General features: G+C 44.5%; 1 protein-coding gene across 4 annotated transcripts in view; it reads right to left on the bottom strand.

The window, feature by feature from the left end:
* Positions 1-26,988, bottom strand: part of SDK1 (sidekick cell adhesion molecule 1) — a 503,056-nt gene that overhangs the window by 85,147 nt on the left and 390,921 nt on the right. For all 4 annotated transcript variants that reach the window (XM_058157083.1, XM_058157082.1, XM_058157085.1 and 1 more), the window contains 4 exons: positions 25,661-25,898; positions 13,608-13,723; positions 12,478-12,667; positions 6,522-6,620 (listed from right to left, as the gene is read on the bottom strand). In XM_058157083.1, the coding sequence (XP_058013066.1) occupies positions 6,522-6,620; positions 12,478-12,667; positions 13,608-13,723; positions 25,661-25,898 (643 nt within the window). The remainder of the gene's footprint in view (positions 1-6,521; positions 6,621-12,477; positions 12,668-13,607; positions 13,724-25,660; positions 25,899-26,988) is intronic.

Consider the following 26,988-nt stretch of genomic DNA (forward strand, 5'->3'; position numbering starts at 1 on the left):
GGGCTTATTTTCGGGGGGAGGCTTATTTTACCGCATCCGCTCAAAAGCCCAATTGGGCTTATTATCGGGGGATGTCTTAATTTTGGGGAAACAGGGTATCAGAATAGAAGGACCTTGGAGGTCTTCTAATCCAACCCCCTCCTCAAGCAGGAGACCCTACATGATTTTGGACAAATGCCTGCCCAGTCTCTTCTTACAAACCTCCTGTGATGGAGAACCTACAACTTCTGGTGGCAAGCCGTTCCACTGGTTAATTATTCACTATCCCCTTTCCATTAGAAAATGAAGATAGGCCTTCCAACTGACAATATTCTTAGTGATTCAAAAAAAAAAAATGTCATAAAAATATAAAAATGGTTTTTTTTCTGCTTGCTGGTGGCCAGACACATAATAGGAAGAGCGATTTGCAAAGGCCATTTTTTATTACACGGTGCCTCCATAATCTGTCTACCCGTTTCCTGCAAGCTTGCCTACTAAATATACTAATTATAACCTGCATTTCACAGTTCCTTCTTCTTTCAGCGTTCAGAAATTTATTGAAAATTTCTATGCACGCATAGCCCACACATTCTGAGCTGTGAGATATTTTCAGTTTGACTGATGTGAATTCTCTGCCATCCTGATGTGTGCGGCTTTTGCGTCAGCTATTCTGGGAGTTTTACGCTTTTGTTTTTAAATGTGCTGCGATTCCAATTGCTTCCCTTTCTAATTATTGTGCATTGTCTGGCTTTTAATTGTGCTAGTGTTCTTTTAATTCTATAGGCTGCTTCCCAAGGAAAGAAAAAGCAATATAAACATAATAAATCTAATCCAAATGTTTGTCATGCTTTCGCTCTTTTTTCTATCATTCTTTTTAAAAAAAAAAAACACATTTCTTGATTCTTTTTTTTTTTTAAATGCTTTTGGAGACTAATTGTCATACTAGGCAGGAATATTTTGATAGGGATGAAGAGATCCTGAAGAAAAATTCCGTTTCATTGCTGCTTTGCTGGGACAATTTTCCTTAAAAAGTAGAGAAACGATCGGAAATAAATGACCTCCGGAGCCACTTTTGATCTCTGCTTCAGTTTGGATGTTCTCCAGATCTCCATTCAACTCTATCATTATATATTATAATATACTATAAAGGAAGAATGGGAGCAAGTCAGCAGGACCATGGATGGAAACCAACAGAAGGAGGTCTACGGAGATTCTCAGTCCTCCAGGTCCTGGTTGTCCCAAAGACGCTTTTCCAGAAGGCAACTGGACTTCCTGGTTTTTCTTTGAAGACGTTTCGCTTCTCATCCAAGAAGCTTCTTCAACTCTGACTGGATGGTGGGGAATGGAAGGATTTATATTCTTTGCAGACAGCTGGTCATTTGCAATTCTTTTAGAGAGTCATTGAGGCTACTTGGAGATTTATCTGCAGCAGTTCCCAGAAGGTTCCACATCCGTTTGCGCTACTCAGGTGACTGTGAGGACACAGATAAGTGATGGGGGCCATTGGTGGGGGCCATGCGTATTTTTTTTTTCCAAGGCTGGCATTGTAAATTGTGCATCTAACCACACACAGCTCCACCAGGGTGCCAGTGTTGTAAGCTAGAAATAGATCTGTAAGCTGCAAGATAATTGCTCATCTATGAACATGCATGGATGATAAAATAAAATCAAATCAAAGGCTCAGCAAAGACTGGAAAAAAATATATATCAAAAGCTCAGAGATGCTTTTCATGGGATCGCAACACTAGATGAGTTTCAAAATTATAATCCCAGCTCTGTGTTTAAGCTTCAGCTGATGCACTTAGTTACATACAAGTTGTCGCGAATAATGTGACAATTCTGGCTTAAGCTGAAATCCATTAAAAATGCCATTCTTTGCTCTACAGTTTAGGCACCGGGCTTAAATAAATGCAAATGCGTTTGATGAACAAGAAGCTGGTGACAATCCCTCCGTGAGTGGATCAACCTATTAGATACTTTCTCATCAATATTATTTGTGTAACTCAAAGCTACCTATTTGCATAAGAAACTTATGGTTAGCTTAAAGGAAGAGCAACAAGGTTCTCTGAAAATCTGCGAAACACTAATAGGAGTATTAGCAACCAGGTGGTGCTGTTAGATATTTGCATTAAACAAGTTTAATCTTCAGAGATCATTAACTAGGAACTTCGGGGAACTGTAGGGGAACTTCAGGGAGACAAAAGAGAAAACCAAGCGGTAGCATCTTTAGATTTATCCTTTCAAAATGCTACACCACCTGCCCAGGTTGCACATTGTGAATCCTTGATAAGTCAGATCTGAGAATGTAGACTTTGCCTGACGTCTACCATGAATTGTCAATCTAACTGTACTTGGTGCAGAAGTCCCAAAATGCTCCTTGGAGAAAGAGGAGGGAAGAAGCCAGTGAAAGGGGCCTGGAGATTTCATTGGAAAAATTACAGGTAGAACTTTTGTCAGGATTCCGACGAATGCCTTAATTAAATCATGAGCCTCGAGCCAAGCTTCAAAAAAAAATCCAGTTATTTATTAAGAGCTTCATGTCCGCACGTTCCCAAATGAAGCCAACTCTGACCCCACGTAATTTACGGCCCCAATCATGACCCTGTTTCCCCCGTCCCACCCCCATGTGTCAACAATCACATTCGCCAACGGAGCAATTTCCCGGGTTGTAGAGATCACTGCCTTCTGGCTGCTGTGGGTAACCCTGGGAGACAGCCTTGAGAAAGATATGTCTGGAATGTACTCCTGTCTTTGGCTGCTATACTGCTTCATCCGTTTCCCGTCCCCCTTTGTCTATGGCAACTCGCGAGGAGGCCATGCCATGCTTTGCGAGTTGACACCTTGGCTTACAACGGTTCGTTTTAGTGACTGTTTGAAGTTACAATAGCACCGAAAAAAGTGACTTATGGACGTTTTTCATACTTATGACCGCTGCAGCATCCCCAGGGTCAGATGATGAACTGGCAACTGACTCATATTTATGCAGCGTCCCGGGGTCATGTGATCCCCTTTTGCGACCTCCTGACAAGCAAAGACAAGGGGGAAGACAGGTTCACTTAACAACCGTGTTACTAATTTAACGGCTGCCATGATTCACTTAACAACCGTGGTAAGAAAGATTGTAAAATGGGGCAAAACTCACTAAATAAATGTCTCACTTAGAAACAGAAATTTTGGACTCGATTGTGGTCGTAAGTACAATCTGATTTCTTCAGGGTTGAAGTTTGGTAGGAAAACACAGATTTGACTCCCCGAATTGTAAAATTAACTCTTGTATTTCAGTGAGAAATGTTTGAAAAATGTTCATCGCAGATTTTGTTTCCGAAAACACTTTTTAAATTATTATTATCAGACCACTAATGCAGAAGGAACTTCATCTAAACACAAAGAAAGTTACTAGATTAGGTTATCCCAGATTTAAACTCCTAATCTCGGTCTTTCCGCTCCAAAAAAGAAACACAAAGCTTTTAAACTTTGGGTCATTTGCTGAAAAGTAAAATTGCAGGATTTAAATTTTTTTTTCAAGTAATAGAAATATAACAGAAAAGGAAGTTGTTTTATTATTGAAGATTTTAAAATGACAGATATAACAATTTACTGGTCCCCATTAAGATTTTGTTTGGCTCTAGAAATATAGTTGGGGGAAAAAAATAGCCAATTTCAAAGCAGGAAAAATAACTGAAATAGCCCTTGTCAATTCTACATTTACTTCAATCTGAGCCTGGGGCCACCGAAAAGAAATTGTCGGCGAAATATGAAAATCTGCCACTTGAAGATGCCTCCAAATTGGTCAAAACCCATAGTTTAAGAAATCAGCCTTCGAAAGGCACTTGAGCTCCAGCCATTTCCTTGGAAAAAACATCGGGATGGGAAACTTCTACAAGACCAGGGGAAGCACCGGTGAACTCAAACAAGGGAAAATCAATAGAGGTAAATGGAAAATGTTCAAGGAGAAATGAATGAATGCCCCAGGGCTGTAGGAGCAAGACAGCAATAAATGCAAAAGGCGTTTTAAAGGCCATTAAGATATAAAGAATAGAAAGTTGGAATAAAACAGGAGTCAAAACATCGCTAAACACGTAAAGAACATCATAAGGCAAAAAAATAAATAAATCTATATATAGGGGTATTTTCAGAGTTGAGTGGAGACAGGCAATCAGAATGCTAACCTCTTTTAAATGGAAGGCTAATCGAGTTGCCCTCCAAGGGAAAAATGATTCAGAGATCCAGAAATATTTACACAGGAATTGAGAGTTGTCCAGTTCCTGTCGAGTCAGAGGGGTCAATCCAAGGGTGTTTTTCAAAAGGCAACTGGACTTTTTCTTTTTTCTTTTTCTCCTTGAAATGTTTAGCTTCTCTAGAAAGAGTGCAGAGAAGAGCAACCAAGATGATGAGGGGGCTGGAGGCTAAAACATACGATGAACGGATGCAGGACCTGGGCATGGCTAGTCTAGTGAAGAGAAGGACCAGGGGAGACAGGATAGCAGTCTTCCAATATTGGAGGGGCTGCCACAGAGAAGAGGGGGTGAAGCTGTTTTCCAAAGCACCTGAAGGCCACACAAGGAATAATGGATGGAAACTGACCAAGGAGAGATTCAACCTGGAAATAAGGAGAAATTTCCTGACAGTGTGAACAATGAACCAATGGAACAGAAGTTGCCTTCAGAAGTTGTGGGAGCTTCATCCCTGGAAGCTTTCAAGAAGAGACTGGACTGCCAATTGTCAGAAACGGTGTAAGGTCTCTTGCTTGAGTGGGAGGTTGGACTAGATGACCTACAAGGTCCCTTCCAACTCTGTCAATCTGTATCTGTATCTATATTATCAAAGAAGATTCTTCAGTTGCCTTTTGAAAAGCACCTTTGGAGTCGGGACAACCATGACCTGGATAATTGGATCTCCATAGATCTTCAGATGTCACCTTCCAAAATTCAAACTTTTCTCTTTTAATTTTGTTAGTTTTCCAAGTAACCTTTTTCTCTTTCCAAAGAACTGATCCAACCAGAAGCAAGCAACATTCAGCTGATGTAGCTCCTGGCCTGCTTTTTTCCCCATCCCAAGGCAGTTAATGGGGCATGTCAACAGCCTTCCAAAAAAACAACAACCCTCAGTGCCCTCCAAATGGGTTGGACTTGATTTCCCGATAATTCCTAAACAAATATTCAATGGTTTATATTGCTATATATGCTCTGCCAGTTTATTATATGTTGCTTAAATCAATAGTTCCCTACTCATTTTCCACAGTTGTTTGGGCCTGGCTTCCTTATATGCACCTTTCTTACCCCCTCCCCACTTTAGATGAGTCCTTTGGCACAATCTGTGGTTTATAATTAGCATCCAGAGGTGTGCGACAAGCCGCCTTCAAACAAAAGCAGGATCCTCTGGCACACCACTGCTTTCTGAGCCAAATAAATGGCAACGGTTTAATATGTCTATTAAATGTTAGGTCACTCTAAGTCATTTCTTCCCTCAAAGCAAACAAGCAGGAGCAAGAACAAGTTTTGCGCTCTGAATACTAATGCCGGTTTTATACTCATCGTCACCTTCCAAAGCTCTTCAGACATAGCAGGACCAGGTTTCAGGCAGGAGATGAGCGTGAATGATGATGGAGGAGGAGGAGGAGGAGGAGGTGGAGGAGGAGAAAGAGAAGGTCTGAGTAAGGAGACAAGCTTTAATGGAAGAGGAGAAGGAGGAGGAGGAGAAAGAAAAAGAGAAGGAGGAAGAGGAGAAAGAGAAGGAGGAAGAGAAGGAGGAAGAGAAGAAGGACAAAGAGGAGGAGGAGAACAAGAAGGAGGAAGAGGAGAAGGAGAAGGTCTGAGTAAGGAGACAAGCATTAATGGAAGAGAAGGAGAAGGAGGAGAAAAAGAAGGAGAAGGAAGAGGAGGAGGGGAAGAGGAGGAGGAGGAGGAGGAGGAGGAGGAGGAGGAGGAGGAGGAGGAGGAAGAGGAGGAGGAGGAGGAGAAGGCATAAAATAGAATGCAAAATCAGTGTCTAATAAGGGCTTCCAAATCATATTCCTTAAAACAAGGGCTTCAATTTAACCCAAACACTTTTTTTCTCCCCTGGAACTTACCGCCCTTGCACACTCACTGCTAAAACGCTCAATCATGCTTTGACACTAACTATTGGCATCTTTAACGTATAGAAAGGCTTTACAATCTTTCTCATGTCACCACTTCAATATTTGGAAGTAAGAACTGTTAGACTGCAAACTTGGGATTCCTGAATGGGTCGACTGCGTCTTTCAAATGAAGAACTATAACATGTTTGCTGAGAAACGGATTGTCACGATGTGAGGAACAGCAAGCAGAACCAACCAAAAGGAATGCGAACGAGAAATTATTTTCTTCCCCAAAAACCAACCTTTTGTGCAAACAGCGTACAATATTGGGAATGTTGGCTTTTTGGAGCGGAGCCACCATTTTTGTGCTAACCAGCAACATGAAAAGATGCCCTTCTGCCTTTTGGTTTCGTTGACCTTGAGCCCATCTTGAGAAGGTTGTTTCTGTTTTGATGTTCTCCATTTCCTTCCCACTTTTACTTACCAAGAATGATCCCATTTGGTTCCTCGGGGGGTTGCCACATAATTTGCACTGACGTCAGCCTCACTTCGGGAAACACCAACCGCACTGGGGGACCAGGGACTGTAAGAAACCCAAAACAATACCATAAGTCAGGGGTCTCCAACTTTGGCACTTTTAAGACTTGTGGACTTCAACTCCCAGAATTCTTCAGCCAGCTTTGCAAGAAACCCAAAACAATACCATAAGTCAGAGGTCTCCAACCTTGGCAACTTTAAGACTTGTGGACTTCAACTCTGGGCGTTAAAGTCCATAAGTCTTAAAGTTGCCAAAATTGGAGACCCCTGCCATAAATAATGACGAGCTGCTGAATTTTTCAAAGATACCCAGCTCTTGGCTCTTGGTGTAAACATCTTGTTTGCAGAAGGATGTTCTAGACCAGAGGTCTCCAACCTTGGCAACTTTAAGCCTGTCAGACTTCAACTCCCAGAATTCCCCAGCCAGCAAAGCTTGCCAAGGTTGGAGACATCTGGTCTAGACTCAATCTCTAGCAATCTAGAAAAAGATGAAAAGGATCCAGTGGAAGAGCCCAGAAAGGCAAACTTTTCTGGAGACACTTTTCCGTTCTTGGGAAGGAAGTCTCAATCTCTAGTCTGTGAAATTTCATTCATGATGACAGAACTAGAGGGGATGATAATCTGAATGTCTAGAGGTAAATCGTTACATGGTAGAGAACCCACTGCATCGTGAAAAGCATGCTATTTGGGGAGTTAGCCTAGCCTGAAGCCCTTCAGCTAATGCGTATCCAGAGTCTGCCGCAAAGAAATATATTTGCAGTGAGGTCTTTAACAAATGAAGGTTGACCTCAGGAGGTATCAACAGGTGAGAACCTCTAAAGATGCTTAATGCTTGGACCTCATTCTACAGACAGGAAAGGTCCTGGCACCATATATGACAGCCATATTCATGCCCTCTGGATGTTTGAAACTACAACTCCCAATGAGGAGGCACATTGGCCGGGCAGATGGAAATCGTGGGAGCTATAGTCCAAAGGCATCTGCTGGCTGCCAGTAAGGTGAAGAGGAATATATCGTGTCCTATGGAGATGCTGAATGATCTTGAGAGGGAGAGGTTAATTTCTACATCATCCGTTTCATGAATATTCACCTGGCACATTGCTGGCTTCCCAACTGTATTATCTTCTAATTGCATGTACTCAACGTGAGTGCCTTGATCCTCGTGAGCATCAGAGGGGCTGGGGAGGGGGGAGCCGGGGAGCAGATGACAAATTACCTACACCAAGGTCACCGGGGGACTTAATGATAATTTGCAAACCTGGAGGCACCTTAAACCCAAATCCCACCCCTCCTCTTACCTAGGATGTTTTTTAATTAAACTGATCGGGGAGGAATCAAGCAAGCTTATGTCAGGAGTTTGGGAACGGAAGAGCAAATAGCACCATTTGTCACCCAGGATAAAGTGGTCCGATTCTGATTTGTTAGCTAACTTAGCTTGGGAAAGCCGGATTGCGTGTATGCAATTAATTGTCCATCTCGTTGGTGTCTCGTGCAATGGCATCCAAGGGGCAACTGATAGCAGGTTACTCCAATAATCCTGGGAAGTGCTGAGTCCCATCAAAAAAACCTCCTAGGATAAGGGGCAGCAACTCTGGACTTAGGGGAGGGACTTGTCTTCATATGATGAAATTGGACCCTCATTTCGAAATATAAACAGATCCACGACAAAGAACGTACTCAGGGCTATGATTTTCTGTGGAGCCTTAGTGCTCACTAAGTTTGCTTGTCTTCTTACAGATGTTTTATGATCCAACTAGATAATATCATCGGTGCTAGAAGGAAAAGGGGTTGTTATATAGTTGGGTTATGAAATGTCTGCAAGAAAACCACCAAGCTCAAACAACACCAAGGAACCATAGTCCTTCTCCTTCTCTTCTCTCCTCCTCCTCCTCCTCCTCTCTGCAAACCCCTCTCCCTTCTAGCACTGATGATGTTACCTAGTTGGATCATGAAACATCTGCAAGAAAGCAGCCAAGCTCAGAGAACACCAAGGACCCATAGTTCTCCTCCTTCCCCTCAACTCTGCAAACCCCTTTCCCTTCTAGCATTGATGATGTTAGTTGGGTCACGAAACATTTGCAAAAAAAAACCATGAAGCTCAGAGAACACCAAGGACCCCACAGTTCAACCCTGAGCTACAAAGATTCTCTTCTATTAATATAGTTTTCTGTTGAGTTCAATCAAGTTAATTCAACACAGTTAATGCGAAATTGCTTCCCGTGGATACAATATTTGTTTTTCTATCACATCTAAATTGACCCCCTCGGTGGCAACATTTGGAACTGCTACAGCCTTCGTAAGCTGTGTGCAACTCTGATTCCGGGCCACGTTTCTTCTCCCTTAATCGGGAAGAAGGATAGAGATCTCCCGTTGTTTATTTTGCTTGTGTGTCAGTTCTATTATGGGAGGCCAGTAGCCGTGAGCTGTTCTAAGCAACTTCTTTAGGAAAAAAGCTGTAATGGAGAGAGAGCGAAAAACAGCATGTGGTGGATGAAGGTTAGCTTCAAGTCTCCCCCGTTGTCAGAAAGTCACCAGGGGCAAGATTCTTCTCAAAGTCAGACTTCACAGCTCTGATCGATCATTCGCTTCTAAGGATTAGATGAACAAAGTACTGGGGATCCTCAAAAGCATAATCCAAATGCATTTCTGGAATGGTTTATTATCCTAAGCATGCATTTTAATGACATATATATATGTGTATATATATATATGTGTGTGTGTGTGTGTGTGTGTGTGTGTGTGTATATATATATATATATATATATATATATATATATATATATATATATATATATATATATATATATATATATATATATATATATATGTAGGTCTTTGGTTATTGGGTTTTCTCCTGCGTAAAATTGGAAGTGTCTTGGCGGCGTTTGACGAAGTCTCATTCGTCATCTTCAGGCTTCAGCTTCGTGCTTCTGGGAGCAATGTGTGATTGCAGCTGTTTCTTCCTTTTTAACACATTGCTCCCAGAAGCACGAAGCTGAAGCCTGAAGATGACGAATGAGACTTCGTCGAAACATCGCCAAGACACTTCCAATTTTACACGGGAGAACACCCGAACAACCAAAGACCTACATACAAACACCCGCGAAAACCTCAGAAAACAAATGTGTGTGTGTGTGTGTGTGTGTGTGTGTGTGTTGGTCTTTGGTTATTCGGGTTTTCTCCCGTATAAAATTGGAAGTGTCTTGGTAACGTTTCGACGAAGTCCCATTCGTCATCTTCAGGCTGGGTGTTTACAGCTTCGTGCTTCTAGGAGAAGTATATATAAGATGAGCTTTCTGAATTGCAAATTTTAGGACTGTGAGATGCTGGTATCAATTGGTAAGCAGCTCAGACTGTTGAAGTCTCTCCACCTGGGAGCCATCTTTTTCGTTGGACCTTTAGGCCTGCCACATTTACTACTGTGGGAAACAGGGACTGGGGATTGTATGGAGCCAGATTGTAAAATTCAGCCGGATCTATCTGGCTCGTGCGAGCCGCTAGGGCCGGTGGCAGGAGGCTCTGCCCACCTGCCTGGACACCATCACGTCCTGTTTTTGACCCTCTGCGCATGCACAGAAGGCTCTGCGCATGCAGGGAGGAGGCGTGTGTGAGCATAGTGCACATGCACACACTCACATTTGCAATCCGGTAGCGAAGGTAATTGCACTTTACCCCTGGTATGGAGCCAGGGTAATGTACAGTCAAAATAACATTCCTTTCTCAGAAAGTCAAGCCCATCTTGCCTTGCAACTGGATGACTGGAACTGGGAGGCATCTCCAGTTGAGATGGTGCTTTGATTGGACCATGTGATGGACATTTGGATGTTGGGCAGGGACTTGGACTTTCCTTGGGGTGGGGAAAACCTGGAAGCTTTCAGATTCGGGTTTCCCCAGATGTGCCAATATGACATCTCTAATAAAATGGAACTTTGGGGAAATCCAAGCCTCAGGGTTTTCTTTTGTTGGGGGTGTTGTTATGTCCTCCTCGCCTCCGTCCGAACGATGGCTTAATTAGCCGGCTCTTATCAGCTCTGGCAGTAAAAGAGCCAGCGTCTGCCAAGAGCCCTTGTTGGCTGCCAAGACGCTGGTGAGTCACAACCTTCAGCTCTAGTCAATCCGTGGATTTGCCTGATACAAAGAGACACACCAGCTCTTGCTGCCTTTGATATCCTGTGGGGTGTGGCTCTATGACTCAGCACTTCCTAGGCCTACCCCACCCCTGCTTCTGTTGTTCCTGCCTCTCCTGCCTACAAAACCTAGGGTCCAGTCAGGCCTGATTGCCATCAGCTGGGTCTGGAGGCGTGGCCTGGGGGGAGAAGAGTCAGGGGACGGAGGCCTCGTTATCTCCTCCACCTGGCCTGCCTTTGGCTCCTGCAGCTGATCCAGGAAGGCCGGTGCTTCCGAGGTAAGTCCTGATGGCCCTTCCCCCTCACTGTCCAAATCACTTTCTGGCAGCAGGCCCGGCTCCAAGGCACTTTTGGGCATGGGGCCAGGTTCGGGGGCAGGAGCCACAACAGGTGTTACTTAGAACCCTGACAGTGCTCTTCTTCCGTTAACTAGGACTTAACTAATACCTTTCTAAGAATCTAAGGCTAGGAAAGTTGGATAACTGTTTCATTAAAAAAAAAAAAACCAACTTAAGAGACAAGCTGTAGGATTATGCCCACATCTCTATCTCTCCAGCTAACGAATCTAGGTTCTTTCAACCAGGAACGGCAGTAAGCTCCACTTTTCCCCCGAGATGTCAAATTCTAAAAACGAATTTTCATCCTCAGGAAACGTATTTGCGGCTAATACTAAATGTTTATATTTTTTTTTATAACGGAAAGGTCACGTTGTTATTCTTTTGTCAAAGGCTGATAGGAAGGCCCGTTTGTGGTATATGAACCTGCATTACACTTTCGTTCAATCAGGGCAAGGTCTGTTTACCACGTCCAGTTATACCAGAGGTTTTTGGTGGGTTGTTTTTTTTATCGGAAGAATTGCATTTCGGTAAGAGTTCGTAATTGGACTGTAAAAGTTTTCCTTTAGGGCTCGGAGCTGGCTGTAAAATGCCAGGCTTTTTAAAAGCGAAGTGGCCTTTTTTGTCTAATATTTTTAAAAGAAGGTGACGATTTGAGGAACAGACGCTTGACTGAAAGTTAAAGGAGCATTAGCTGTTGATAAGAGGAGGAAAAATAAATGGCTTTTTAAGATTAAAACTGTAATCAACATAGAACATAGAATGCTCGGGCTGGAAGGGACCTTGGAGGTCTTCTAGTCCAACCCTCTTCTCAAGGCAGCAGCCTTACACCACCCCGGACAAATAGTTGTCCAGTCTATGTGTGCTATCCAGATGACATGCTACCAACTTACCGTATTTTTCGGAGTATAAGACGCACCTTAGTTTTTGGGGAGGAAAGTAAGAAAAAAGCTGATTGGCAGATGGATCGGCCTCCCGGAATACCTCCAATCAGCCGTTCCCAGAGGTGAATTTTAGCAACAGGTTCCTTGGTTGTGAGCTCGGTGCCTTGCTTTTTTTTTCTGCCTCTGAAACTCCGTTTCAGAAAAAATCTTTTTTCTGCCTCTGAAAGCCTCCGAAACAGAACTTCAGAAAAAAAGCCTCTGAAGCTCTGTTTGGGGGCTTCTTTTCTGAAGCTCTGTTTGGAGGCTTTTTTTCTAAAGCTGTTTGGAGGCTTTTTTTCTGAAGCTTCTTTCAGCCTATGAAACCTCCGTTTGAGAAACTAGGTGGGGCTACATTCAGAGTATAAGACGCACCCAGATTTTCACCCTCATTTTTTGGGCGAAAAGGTGCGTCTTATACTCCAAAAAATACAGTGTTCTCCTTAGAGTGCACATAGTGGATAGAGATGGTTTGTGGGAGCTGGAAAGTCCCAGATGGGCACACACAAACACACACTCACCATCGTCCTTCGTACGCTCAGTGACTGGCGGATTGCTGGGAACCCCGTCTCCGATGCGGGTGAAGGCCAGCACCTGAATCTCATACACCACGTACTTCTGCAGGCCAGCGAGCAGGACCGAAAGGGTGTGGTTCCCTCGGACCACCTGGCTGCTTGGTTGACTTTGCACATCTCTGGCCTTGTACAAAATCTGCAGAGGAAAACAAAAAGGTTTTGATCAAAGGGTCTTGATGAAAGGAGCAAAACTCTTCCTCGGGAAGTGACGTCCTTCCTAATAAGAGGAGCACAACTACGTGTATTGTGGCCCACCAGTGGCCAGCAGAGCTGTCAGCAGAGTCAGACAGTGAGGAGGTTGGGGAGAAACATGGACCAGTCCTGGGGGCTGAGGAAAGCTCGGATGAGGGCTCTGAGTCGGAGGCAGACAGGGAGCTAGACAGCAGCGAGGCAGAGGAACAGCTGGAGCCTGTTCCCAGTGTGTGCATGAGCAGAGCTGCCAGAAGGCAAGAACAACTCAGAAAGCAGGGTTGACTTGGGAGTAAAGCCACACCTTGGAGGTGATTGGCCCCTCCCACAGGAAACAAAAGAGGAGTGAACAGGGGGGGAGGTCTTTTGCAGGAAACAATTAGTTCATTTGGTCGTTTCAAGATTGGAAAGCTCTGTGACTCTAATAGACTCTGTGCCAAGTTTGGCCTGGCCCTGCGTTTGGAAATTGGTTCCCTGGCAGCGTTCCAAGTGAGATACGGTGGGTGTTGATAAACATTCCTCTGATAGACTGTTTGCCAAAGCCTGGTTGACTGTGAATGAAAGTAATTCACAGTCGTGTAAATAAAAGAGGTTTGGCGGGAATTAAGACTTTGTTTCATGCTTTCTAAGGAAGCCTAGGTCAGAAAAAAAACATGAGCTGTTTTAACTTAACCCAGGCTACAAAACCTTGGGTTTTGCTCTAGTATGTACGAAGATGATGACAGAAGTTGAGATATCTTTAGGGCAATGTTTCTTAACCTGGACAACTTTAAGAGGGGTGGACTTCAACTCCCAGAATTCCCCAGCCAGCCATGCTTGAAGTTGCTAAGGTTGAGGTAAGCTGCTTTAGACAAATAGGGGGACAATATTTGGGTTTATATGCCTACCTTGTAACCCAGAATGAGTCCATTTTGCTCAGGTTCGGGCATGGCTGACCACGTCAAAAGGATCTGAGTGGAACTCACGGCTTCAGCGGTCACATTTGCTGGGGAAGCTGAAGGAACTGCATGTGATCAAACGAAGAGCAATTAAAATCCGAACCCACCATCTGGTTGTTCCTTTGAGCTTCTAGGAACTGAGCCGTCATTGAAACACCAAAGAGAAATATAGATCTAGAGTTGCTTTAAAAACAAAGTACAATGTAGGAGGTGACCAGGTTGAGCCTGAGGGAGAGGTCAAACACATCATCAGTCCCGAGTCCCTGCACACCCACAAGAGATCTAAACCCAGCCCACCTTGAATGCCTCTCTTATCTCCTGCTCATTTCCCTTGACTGTTAGTTGGCCAGATTCTTGTAGAGAGGGGAAGCTTGCAATAAATATGTTGTGCCTCGTCCTCCCTCCTCTCCTCAGCCGGGCCCCTCCCGTCTCCTCCCGGGCCTGCTATCTGAGTCCGATAATGAAGATGAACGGCCTGTCATGCCTCCAGCCCCCAGCCCTGGCCCCATGTCTGGACAGGATGTCAGGAATGAACAAACAAACCTCACTGATGCAGTGTGTGTTCCTTTGGCTCAACCATCAGAGGAAGACAGCCACGGATTGGAATTGCTCGGGCCTATGCCTTCTGACCCCTCCCTTTCTCAAACAGTGGAAAACAATTCAAAGTGGGAAGATCCTCGCTTCCGGAGATCTGAGAGGCGATGTCAGCAGAAGGAAGGGAAGGGCAGGCCTGGATAAGTGCTGAGTCATGGAGCCACACCCCACAGCCTATATAAAGGACCTGCTTGAGTCAAGCAACTTTGAGTCAAGCAAAGTCTCATCTAGTTTGCTGAAGTCACACCTTGGATTCCTGCCTGCCCTGAGAAATCTGAAAGGAATTTGGCAAAGCTGCAGAGGCTTCGTGGCCACGCTTGATACGGACTTCCTAGACCCGGTCGTCGGAGGGGGAGGGGGACACGACAAAATATTTATACTCATTTGAACTGCCCGAATCTCCAGATTTCCCAGGCGCTTGACATACAGGTAGTCCTTGAGTTACAACTGTAACGGAGTCTGGTCGTTATGGTCTTATCCAAGGGTTGTATTTTATTATCTTCATTATGAACTAAGCAAAGCTACGGTTTACGATGTGCATGGTTTTGATGAAAATCGGAAGTGTCAACTTTTGACCAAACCATTGTAAAATGTGGTCATGTGACTGTAGGAGGCCATCAATATAAAAGATTGTTGAGTCTTGAAAGGTGGTGGGTGGGTGGGTGTGCATGTTCCCAAATAACTGAATTTCTGATCTAGGTCATAAGTCCCCTTTTTGGGGGGTCAGTTATAACTTCGTGTCTAAGCCATAAGTCCAATAATGGTCATAAGTCATTCAACATACTAATGGCGGCTTTCACAAAAGAGGTGGCCTTCATTCATTCCTTGGAAGTCCAGAAACGAGATTCAAACCAAGCCACACTAAATCTTGAGATGTTAAACTGAATTCACAACTACTGGGCTCAGCCCCTCTGAAGGGGAACCAGGTTAACCATCTGATTATGAACCTCCTCTTCCTCTTGGAAGCTCCTTTTCCTCTTGCCCGACCCTTTTCTTCTACTCTGTCTTGTAATGACATTTGAATATAATGGTTTTTCCGCCATAGTAGCAGTTGTTTGATTTGGCCTGTTAAATATTTTAATGAATTGTACTGTGGAATGGGTTTGTTTTCAATAGTATTATAAGCTGCCTTGGAGATCAATCTGTATTTGAGTGGCTTGCTATAAATCTTTTAGATGAACAAATAAATTAAACACTGGTCCCCAGATGGAGGAGACACTGTCTCATTATCCGAACCATTTCCCTCTACCTTGTACAGGGCATTATGCATAAATATCAACCCTTGCAAATATGCATGGCTTCCCACACTAGTCTGCAGCTCTCTCTTTCTATCCACCCCCCACTTACGTAAGCATCTTTTCACTGTTCTTTTTTTTTAAAGGGTATTTTTATTTTCCATAATAATTCCCACAATTTGACCAATGTACATTTCAATCACTTATCCAACAATCGATCCTATACTCAAATTATGCTCAATCGGGCCTGCTCGGTCACCACTCCCTTCCTTAATCCTTTCTACCCTTCTCATCCTTCTTCTACTTTCCCCACCATCTTCCTCCTCACTTTCCTCCTTCCCCTCCTCCTTCCCACTTCTCACTTCCATCCTTTCTAACCCTCTGTCTTCCCCTCCTCCTCCTCCTCCTCCTCCTATCCTTTCTTCCCCTTCCCTTCTCTCCTACCTACCTGCCTACCTACTTTCTTCCTTCTTTACTCCTCTTTCTTTACCCTTTCCCTTCCGGAGTGGCTACCGAGCAGCCCCGACTTTACTCCATTCCAACTTATTTAATTCTAACATTATTCCTGTACAATGACAATCAATCAATTTATAATCTTCCCCCTTCCCCCCTCCATTTCCCCTCCCTCCTCCCCCCCAACCCGAGACTTCCCAGAACAGAATACAAGGTATAGCATCTTTTCACTGTTCTTGTGGCCTAGTTGGAGAGGAATATCTGGAGTTACTTTTTCAGCAAGATATGAAAGCAAGGTAAGAGACTGCTATCCCCTGTTGTCCAAGATTTGGTCTATTAATTCTGGCTGACCACAGAAGTGGCGCACCCACCTTTTCCTTCCCTGAGGAAGTTATTTCAGAAATAACTACCCTAATGGTCCATTTTTCTCTCAAGGTAGCCTTTGATGTAAGGAAGAACTGCAACTACTGTGCTTTTCACTTCAGCCGGTTTCAGGAGGTAGCATCGTTAGGTACCAACTATCCCACTCCAGAAATTCCACTGGCTCGGGGCACTTTGACATGACCGTGGGAGATTTACAGTTATAATGAGAAGCTGGTTGAGAAATTCAATGAGCTGGATGGCTCAGGTATGACTCTACCTGAAAATGGCATGGTATGAAGATCTTTGATAGCCTCTCACACCAAAAGTCCATCTCTTTTCACACAGAGGTTCCAAAATTGCTTATCATATCATTTAAGATAAGATGCTTTCTAAGTTGCAAGACAAAGTGAACAAAGACAAAAACACTAGAAGCCAGATACACAATCAGAGCAAAGAAGTCCCTAGGAAGGGCATATATATATATATATTTACTAGCTTGCCAGGATTAAAGTGAGGACCGCAAGGAAACTCCAGGGATGGGAAACTATCCAGTCCTAGACCAAGCCAAACATGCTAGAGAATTCCTGGAAGCCTGGCACTCAGACAAATTAGCCATCAACAGGCAACAGAGATAAACAACATCTACCCACCATTCAAAAAGAGACAATTAACAAGCTACAACACCTCCTGACCAGCAATCAACACAGAGATAAGTAAAAATTAACACCAAGCAAAAAGCCACACGCCAATCAAGGAGCTACCATCCCAATAAACAACAGTCTAATCAAGGAACCACTGAGACTACTCCTACCATCCCTGGTAGGGAGAGTTGCTGGTATATGATGGTGTTCATCCATTGTGTTTGAAGAGGACCTTGACATCTAACAGGTTGTGGGCTGTCCACGATGTGTCTGCAGGTGACTGGTAAGGCCTATACGGGCATGGAATGTTTTGCCACATGTCGGGCAGACATGTGTGGGCACCATTGTTGCAGCATTTGGAGCTCTGGCTTTGCGGAGTGCTCATGTCAGGCCTGGAAATCATCTTTTCCGTTGGATCTTCAGGCCTGCCACATTTAATACTACTGTGGGAATCTGGGAGGGGGGATTGTATGGAGCCAGGGTGATATATATAGTCATAATAACATTCCTTTCTCAGAGAGTCAAGGACATCTTGCCCTGCACCTGGACAGCTGGAACTGGGAGGCATCTCCAGTTGCGACGGTGCATTGATTGGACCATGTAATGGACATGTGGGTGATGGGCAGGGACTTGGACTTTCCTTTGGGTGGGGAAAACCTGGAAGCTTTCAGATTCGGGTTTTCCCAGATGTGCCAATATGACATCTCTCATAAACTGGAACTTTGAGGAAACTTAAGCCTTGGACTTTTATTTCATTGGAGGTGTTACTTGGAACCCTGACAGCTCACTTCTCTTGTGCTGTGGTTGTCCTTCTGCCCTCAGATGCCTGGCAGCCTTGGTGGATCAGCGTGTGCCATGCCGATTGGTCTTGTGCCAGGGTTTCCCAGGAGGTGGTGTCGATATCCAGGGATTTGAAGGAGGCTTTCAACGTGTCTTTGTATCGCTTCCTTTGTCCCCCGTGCACATATACATGGACAGCAAAGCCCTCTCTCTTCTGGAACTGATGATATTACCTAACTGGGTAATGAAAAGTCTGCAATAAACCAACCAAGCTCAGAGAGCACCAAGAATCCCATAGTTCAGTCCTGAGCTACAAATATTCTCTTCAGTGGACATGGAAAAGGATCTGTAATCTCAGCTAAAGGGAGCTCTTGTAGCCATGGGACACAAAGCAGGACCACTGTAGTAGGCTGACTGGTAGTTTCATATGGAAGGCAATGCCTTGAAAGACCCTGAAGCTAATAAACAGTTTAAGTCAATCTCAAACTGTTGCAAAAACCGCAAACGGAGACGCCAATTTCAGATCAATTTAGCTTCAAATGAAAGCAAGAGGCAAGATTGGGACGTTGTGGTCCCTTAAGTGACCAGCTGAGATCTTTTCCATAAGAGAAGAGAGACCCAAACTCTTCATTTTCTACAGAGGTGATTCAATGTCCTACAGCAATATTTGATGAAAACTCCGTCTCATTCGAGCCTAATCCTTTTAGAAAGCCAGGAGCTCTCCAATTAAAGTCCAGCCCTCAATATTTGCTATGGAAACATAGCCTAAGAAAGTCGAATGTTTCAAATAAAAACTTTTTGGGGGGTGGGTGGGGGAAGAGAAGGGAAGGAAACAATGCATCCCTTTTCAGTGTGAAGGCTTTAATTTAAAGGTCATAATAAAATTACTGTCACTAACCTCTCCGTGATGGGCAGAAATCCTACGTCTCCCCTCTCAATTGCCTCTCCATTCTCATGCCTCTGAGCACCTTTTAGAAAGGTGTAACTCTGTTTGGTTAACACAATTAGATTTCCAGGGTGTTCTAAGGGTCTTGGAGGAGAATTTTATTTATTTGCATGCTGCTTAGGCCTCTCCCCAGCATTCCCCTCTCTTGCGTGTACACAGTGATGTTTAGAAGGCACAGTGTTGTAGTCCGCTGGATGGACTAGGCTTCTCACCCCGGTAAGATGACTTTGATAAGATGATCCTGTCTTTCCAAAGAGATCTTGCTTTCACCTTCATCCAGTGGTGGGATTCAAGTAATTTAACAACCGGTTCTCTGCCCTAATGATTTCTTCCAACAACCAGTTTGCCAAACTGCTCAGAAAGTTAACAACCGGTTCTCCCGAAGTGGTGCGAACTGGCTGAATCCCACCACTGCCTTCATCACATATGTGTGTGTTGTGGTCCGCCGGCAGCCTGCAGAGCTGGCAGCAGAATCGGACAGTGAGGAGGTTCAGGAGGAAAATAGGGCCAGTTCTGGAGTCTGGGGAAGGCTCGGAGAAGGGCTCTCATCAGAGGCAGAGATGGGACCAAAACCATCTGGGAGTTATGTGATGACTCTGGAGTCTCCAGAGGCTGACGTCAGCGAGGCAGAGGAACAGGAGGAGCCTGTTCCCAGTGTGCGTATGTGCACAGCTGCCAGAAGGCAAGAACAGTTAAGACAAAAGGGGTGACTCAGAAGTAACGCTTGGAGATGATTGGCCCCTCCCATAAAACATAAAGGAGGAGCAAAGGCACTGGAGACTTTGCAGGAAGCAACTTTGTTCGTGCTGGTCAGTTTAGAATCTGAAGCTCCGTTTTGACTCTGTGCTCCATGTGGCCTTGCAAAGCTAGTTGCCAATTATGTCTTTGGCAGCGTGCCAAGGCAGCTTGCCAAGGAAGCATGCCAAGTCAGTGTGCCAAGGGAGATATAGGTGGGTGCTTATCAGCCTTATCCTAAAGGACTGTGGCAGACTTCTGTCAGACTCTTTACAAAGTATTTGTGACTCATCACGGGCTGGGAATGAACAGAATTCACAGCTGTTGAAATAAAAAGAGGGTTTTGGGGACTAATTGTGTGCTTTGTACTGTCTCAGGAAGCCTAAGTCAGAACACATAGTTTCTGAAAAAGGTCCCCTATGTCTGAGGAAAAGAAGAGATAAAGGTTTTCAAAGAAACGATCTGGATAAAACATTCCCCTCAATGTTAAAGGACAACCTGCTCAAACCAGGAGAAGGTCTCTGGGCACCTCGAGGAGGAAAACTGGCAGAGGGAAACTGGCTTTGTTTGTGTATGTGTGTGTGTGAGAAATCATGTTTCCAGTTTTTGTCAACACAAAAAAAACTATTGCGGTCTAGTCCTGGAAATATGAGCTGTCTAAATGAGCACCTGTGATGTCCCAAAGGCGTTTTTTCAAGAGGCAACTGGACTTTTTGGTTTTTCTTTGAAGACATTTTAGCTTCTCAGGAAAACAAGAAAGTCCAGTTGCCTCTTGAAAAAGCACCTTTGAGACAACCATGACCTGGATGATTGAGAATCTCCATAGATAAGCACCTGTGATGATTCATCAATAAGAGCTGTTGTGCAAGACACTTTCCTGCTGTTGATGGATTCCCGACACCTTCAGGTTGGCTTGTTGGGAGAAACTGAGGCAGCAAAAGATGAAAGTTTATTCCAGTAAAGCTGATCTTTTGAAATGAAGGACACAAGGATTCCCAGGGAGCCTCTGGCTGTGGTGAAGAGAATGAAGATATTGGGGTGCTAGGTAGGATGCCGGTAGTATCTCCCCCATCGGTACGTAGAATAGAGATGATATTCCAGGCTTAAGAGTCTTTGGGATGACCTGGGGCACGGCACAGAGGTAACACAGGCAGCTGGCAGTTCAAACCGCTCCTTTATTGCTCCAAATTTCCCCAAACGCTCCCACGTTTCTGGCAAGTCCCAGAGCAAAGTGATGACAAACACCCACACACACCTCAAGCGGCCTCTGGCTGCAAATAGTCCAGCCCAGCACTGCGTACATCAAGACTGCACAGCAATAAATCCAGAAAGAATGCAAGGAATCCAAGAAAGTTCAAAGGTCGGCACTCAACACTTCAGGAATTCAGCATTTGTTCCTGACAAATGTCCTTCCCCACAGCTTCTCCTTAAGTCTCATTCTCCAGGTGTGCCTTGTGAAGAGGAGCGGGGTGCTCTTCTCCCAAGTAGCCTGCTCAGTCTGTGCTGTTCTCACCTTCTCTCCACTCTCCATACTCGAGGATCAGGAGGGAGTGGTCTTTGATCATCGCCTGAGCTCTGCCTCTCATGTTCATTGTTTAGCCTCTCTTGGTCATCCTACCCCTGTTCCTCCCTGCCTACAAGCTGTCCTAATCCTGAAAGGCCCTGGCCCGACTGGCCCTTCCCTTCCCCATTTTCCTCCCAAGCCAACGAAGCTGCTCCCTCAATCTCTGTCGGCTCCAGTTCCAGCTCGTCTTGTCCCACAGATTCAGGCTCCGATGGGGGCATGACAGTCTTCTGGAAATACAGAAGAGAGTGAATGGCATTGGGAGAGAAGTTAGGTGGGATAGTGGTGGTTTTCTCACCTGTAGAAGAAGGGCAGTCAGTGCCTGGGGATGGAGTCAAGAGAGGAATCAGCCTAGAATCATTACGTTCCCACAAACGGTCCAAAGTTCTTGAATTCCGCTGACTTTTTTCTAGCTCCAAATTAGTGTCGGCCATTACTTGACTAGATCAGGGGTCTCCAACCTTAGTAACTTTAAGCAAAGCTGGCTGAGGAACTCTGGGAGTTGAAGTCCACAATCCTTAAAGTTACTAAGGTTGGAGACCCCTGGACTAGATTCTTGTGTGTACGGATGAACAATAACTCAGGTTAACTGGAGCTTAACGCGTGATCTGACCCATCAAATACTTAGAGGAGAAATGATATTCCATACTTAAGAGTCCTGGATTGCTTGTAGAAAGGCTCCAGACAGTGATTCTTCTTTCTCTGTCAATCAAACGTGGAATAATAGCCAGTAGCTATTGAGGAGGAAGATGTCATACTCAAGAGTAGAACAGGATGTGTGGGGTGAGAGGAAGCATCTCTGACACTTCGTGTCATGTCTCATTCCTTCTTCATCAATACCATGCACAACGTTTCAGATCTGTCAAAACCTCACCATCTGTCACTTTTAACTCCCTACCTGAGTCACACAAGGGTATTCACAAGAAATGCGCACGTGCACACACACACTCAAGAGCCCCAGCCACCTTGTCTGGGAGGCTCCAGGTTGATTAAATGACCTGTGCAACATTTTATTTATTTATTATTTAGATTTTTAGATTATTATTTAGACTTTCTGCATCACCAATTACCCGGGGTATCAGAAGAAAATTCTAGTCCCCTCTTCCATTCCCTCTCTCTTCATTCCTCAGGTTGAAATTTTTCTTTTTCTTTTTAGATTCCTCTTCTCCTAGATTTATCTCTCGCAAGACTATAATTATGTTAAAGGACTATAGATTGCCAAGAGACGCGAGGGTTTTTGGCAGGCTGCCATGGATTTATCTACAGATCTTCACAAAGAGAAACTCCATTATGAATGGCTTCTCGTGTGTGTGTGTGTGTGTGTGTGTGTGAAATGAAAAAACAGCAGCAACGCGCCAGATTTTCGGTGTGAAGGAAGCAACTTGTCATCCGACCGCTGTTGTTTTTTTCGGCTGTTCAATTGCTTCTGACTCTGAGACCCAACGGGTGCAATTTTGCCAGGATTGTCTGTCAGTAGCTACTTCTTGGAGTTCTTGTAAGCTCACCGTTGTGGCCGGTGTGTTTTCTCCCAGGGAAGGTTGACCTTTTCATAGAAAGTTTCTTACAGATGGAAACGTTCATGGGTAGACAACTAGACGCAAGCACAGTGTTTTCCTGAATGCCATCACTCTGCTAAATAAATAATTCCCCCAACACTGTGAAACTATTTACTAAAACTGCACTACTATTACTATTAATCTTCTCATCGTTCCCATCACCCATCTCCTCCCACTTATGACTGTAACTTTTTTGCTTGTATCCTTACGATTTATATTGACATTGGTTGGTTCCTGATTGCTTATTTGTACCCTATGACTATCATTAAATGTTGTACCTTATGATTCTTGACAAATGTATATTTTCTTTTATGTACACTGAGAGGATATGCACCAAGACTAATTCTTTGTGTGTCCAATCACACTTGGCTATTCTATTCCTATTCCTATTCCTATTCCTATTCCTATTCCTATTCCTATTCCTATTCCTATTCCTATTCCTATTCCTTTTCCTATTCCTATTCCTATTCCTATTCTATTCTAAAGTCTTTCTGAATTCTGTACGATTAACTTCCAAATAAACCTAGGTGGGTCTTTTGAGAGAACTGGATGGCTAAATTTCATCCCATCGCCTTATTGTGAAAACCCAAACCTCGGATCAGGGGTGAAATCTTTATTTGTTTGTTTGTTTGTTTGTTTGTTTGTCAACTGGTACACTTTTACGTACACTGAGAGCATATGCACCAAGACAAATTCCTTGTGTGTCCAATCACACTTGGCCAATAAAATTCTATTCTATTCTATTCTATTCTATTCTATTCTATTCTATTCTATTCTATTCTATTCTATTCTACAAGGAAACAAGTAACAGTATAGGCATAGACATGGACACATAGAATGAGTATATATAAACGGGGACAGTAGGACAGGGATGGTAGGCACGCTGGTGCGCTTATGCACACCCCCTTTATGGACCTCTTAAGAAACATGAAAGGTCCACGGTAGACCATTTACGGTAAAAGGTATGGGGATTAGAGAGACTAACAACAGGATCAGGTAGAGTGTTCCAGACATTTACCACTCTATTGCAGAAGTCATATTGTCTTCAATTAAGATTAGAGCGAATTACATTGAGTTTGAATCTATTGATAGCCCTTGTGTTACTGTGGTTGAAATTAAAGTACTCATTTACAGGTAGGACATTGTGGTAAATAATCTTATGAGCATAGGTCGGAATATAGACAGAGTAGTTCGAGGCTCTCCAGGCCTAAAATTTCAAGCCTGGTGGTATAGAGAATTTTATTTTGAGCAGAGGAGTTGAGTACTCTTCTAGTAAAATATCTCTGGGCCTTCTCTAAGGTATTGATGTCTGAAATACAGTGTGGGTTCCAGGCGGGTGAGCAGTGATCAAAGATAGGTCTGCCAAAAGTTTTGTATGCCCTAGTTAGAAGTATAGCGTTACCAGAGAGAAAACTTCGTAAAAGGAGATCGACAACTTTTAATGCCTTTTTTGCAATGATGTTACAGTGAGCTCTGGTGCTTAGATCTTTTGAAATGAGTTCTCCTAGTATTTACTACTAGCAAATCCAGCAGGTTCTGATAGGCTCTGGAGAACTGGCAGCGGAAAATTTGAGTAGTTCGGAGAACCGGCAAATACCACCTCTGGCTGGCCCCAGAGTGGGATGGGAATGGGGATTTTGCAATATCCTTCCCTCAGGAGTGGGGAGGAAATGGAGGTTTTGCAATATCCTTCCCCCAGGAGTGGGGTGGGAATGGGGATTTCGCAGTATCCTTCCCCCAAAGTGGGGTTGGAATGGAGATTTTGCAATATCCTTCCCGCAGGAGTGGGGAGGTAATGGGGATTTTGCAGTATCTTTCCCCTGCCACGCCCGCCAAACCATGCCCACAGAACCGGTAATAAAAAATTTCAATTTCACCACTGCTTGGATGGCTTCCCAGCCATCCCCTTGGATGGCTGGGAAGTGGCTCAACAGGCTAATGCAGCCTGTTATTAACACGCAGCTGCCTGCAATTACAATTATTGCAGGCTCGAGTCCCATCAGGCACAAGGTTGACTCAGCCTTCCATTCTTTATAAGGTAAGTAAAATGAGGACCCAGATTGTTGGGGGGGCAATAAGTTGACTTTGTAAATATACAAATAGAATGAGACTATTGCCTTACACAATGTAAGCCGCCCTGAGTCTTCGGAGAAGGGCGGGATATAAATTCAAATAAATAAAAAAAAATGCATCAAGCGGGGAATCCTCCTCACCTGACACCATCCCAACCACCTTTGTTCAAGAGCGAAGCGTTCTCCAAGGTTCTCTTTCGGTTTAATTGATCCCTCCTTCCATCATCGTTAATGAAAATATGCAAATTTGAAGATGGCCGGGCATTTTATTGCGAAAAAGAAAAAGGAGGAACAAAGGGCAAGTCCCATTTTCAGTGATAAATGAGACTCAACCTCAGCCATGCAGCAACAGGAAGGCCTTGTATGATTATGGAGACAAATTGCAACTACAACCCCTACTCATTGGGCAGGTTAAGCCACGGCGTGATTTACTCTTGCTATTGAATACTTAATTCCGGAAAGGTCACTGCGCACAATTATTCACCCACAGGAGAAAGGTAAATTATATGGGGTGCATATGGGACGGGAGTCGAGGAAGGAGCCTTGTTAGAAGGTATCTAGATAACAGCTTAATAACTACCTTCTGCCAAAGTTCACGAGCTAGCCTGGCTACTTTGCCTGGCTGCTCTGATGGTGTCTGTCTTCTGGCCATAGACCTTGCGGCAGGGGGAAATGCTCCCGGTTCAGACCGGATTGGGAGATCCGGTAGCAATGGGAGCAGGTAGTTCGGAGAACCGGTAGCAAAAATCTCTCCCCAGCCCCCCGTGATAGAAAGAGGATGAAGAAAGTCCCGCCTTAATAGTTCCCAGAGTTATGGTAGATGCAGACAGTGAAGCCTTCAGTCTGGCAAGATTCTGTCTATAGGTGTGAAACAATAAAGAACTCAGCTTGGAAGGACAGCCAGATGTCATTCTTGGTTTTGGACCTGACAGAACCAGACTGATGTAAAAAAAAAATGCCTTTCATGTGCGAATCTACTCTATCCCAATCCCAAGCCAAAGGAAATGCTTGGGGGAAAAAAACATTTAAGAGCAACAAGCGATGCTCCTTTCCCATCGCTTACCTGATTCTCGCGTACGGCCTCGCACCACCTCGCTCCAGGGTCCCGACCCAATGGCATTGAAGGCTTGGATCTGCAATTCATACTCGGTCCATTCTTGAAGATCCTCGACGGTGACTTCTGTCTCCAGTCGGTCGCTGATGACCTTGGCCAGGGCAGGACACTGCATGTCTACACACCAGTACTTGATCCTGTAACCCACGGACTCAGGGTTCCCATTGTATTGTGCATCAGGCAGAGGCTGAGTGTGATCAGAAGAAGAAAAAAGGATCAGTGAGGGTCAGGTCACTTTAATTCTCTGCTTGTTGCGTGTTTTTTTTTGAAGGACCATCTTGTTGTGGTCCGTCAGTAACCTGCGGAGCTGGCAAAGGGATCAGACAGCGATGAGGCTGAGGAAGAACATGGGCCAGTACTGGAGGCTGGGGAAGGCCTGGATGAGGGCTCTGTGTCAGAGGCAGAGGTAGGGCCAGGGCCATCAGGGAGTGAGGTGCGGACTCCGGAGCCTCCAGAGGCTGACAGTAGTAAGGCAGAGGAACAGGAGGAGCCTGTTCCTAATGCACGCATGAGAAGAGCTGCCAGAAGGCAAGAGCAGCTCAGGCAAAGAGGAAGACTCGGGAGTAGGGCCAAGAGATGATTGGCCCCTCCCATAAGGCTTAAAAAACCAGCAACGGCGTTTGGGCTCTTTGCCAGAAAACAACATCGACAGCTTTGTCTTGTTGCATTTGTATCGGTGTCTTCTGAACTTTTGTCAAGAAAGACCTTTGGTAGATTGCCTAATTGGACCAAGATTGGGGATAGGACTGAGGAATTTGTGTTGGGAGGAAATGCTTTAGTTTAGTTGAACTACGCTGAGAATGAGTTAATTCTCAGCTGTTATAATAAAGTTTGTTTTTACACTGACTGAGTTTCCTACTACCTACTTGGGCCTGGGTCACAACACATTTCGCTCCTATTTCATCCACCCGGGCCACGAGGATGGGAAGGCAAGATATATTGCGAGTCCCCTTGATTAGGGATTTACATCTGGTGGGAATCACAGAAAAGGACCTTCTCAGTGGTGACCCCTTCTCTATGGAACATTGTTCACTTGGAGGTACACTCCTGTTGTTTTTTCAAAAGGACCTGAAGACATGGTTTTGTCAGTGGGCCTGAGGATCACAAATGGAGACGGAACTGAACGAGTAGTTGTGTCAGCTTTGGAAGCCATATTAGGCCGGAAGCTTCCATGCTGCCACTTTCTTCTCATGTGTGGGAAAGTAGGAGGGGGGATTGAGTAGAGGGGTTGTCTTTAGAGATAATAGCTTTCTTCCTGTCGGTCAAGGTCAGGCCGA

The sequence above is a fragment of the Ahaetulla prasina genome, chromosome 14 (assembly GCF_028640845.1).
Source record: "Ahaetulla prasina isolate Xishuangbanna chromosome 14, ASM2864084v1, whole genome shotgun sequence".
Taxonomy (NCBI): Eukaryota; Metazoa; Chordata; class Lepidosauria; order Squamata; family Colubridae; genus Ahaetulla; species Ahaetulla prasina.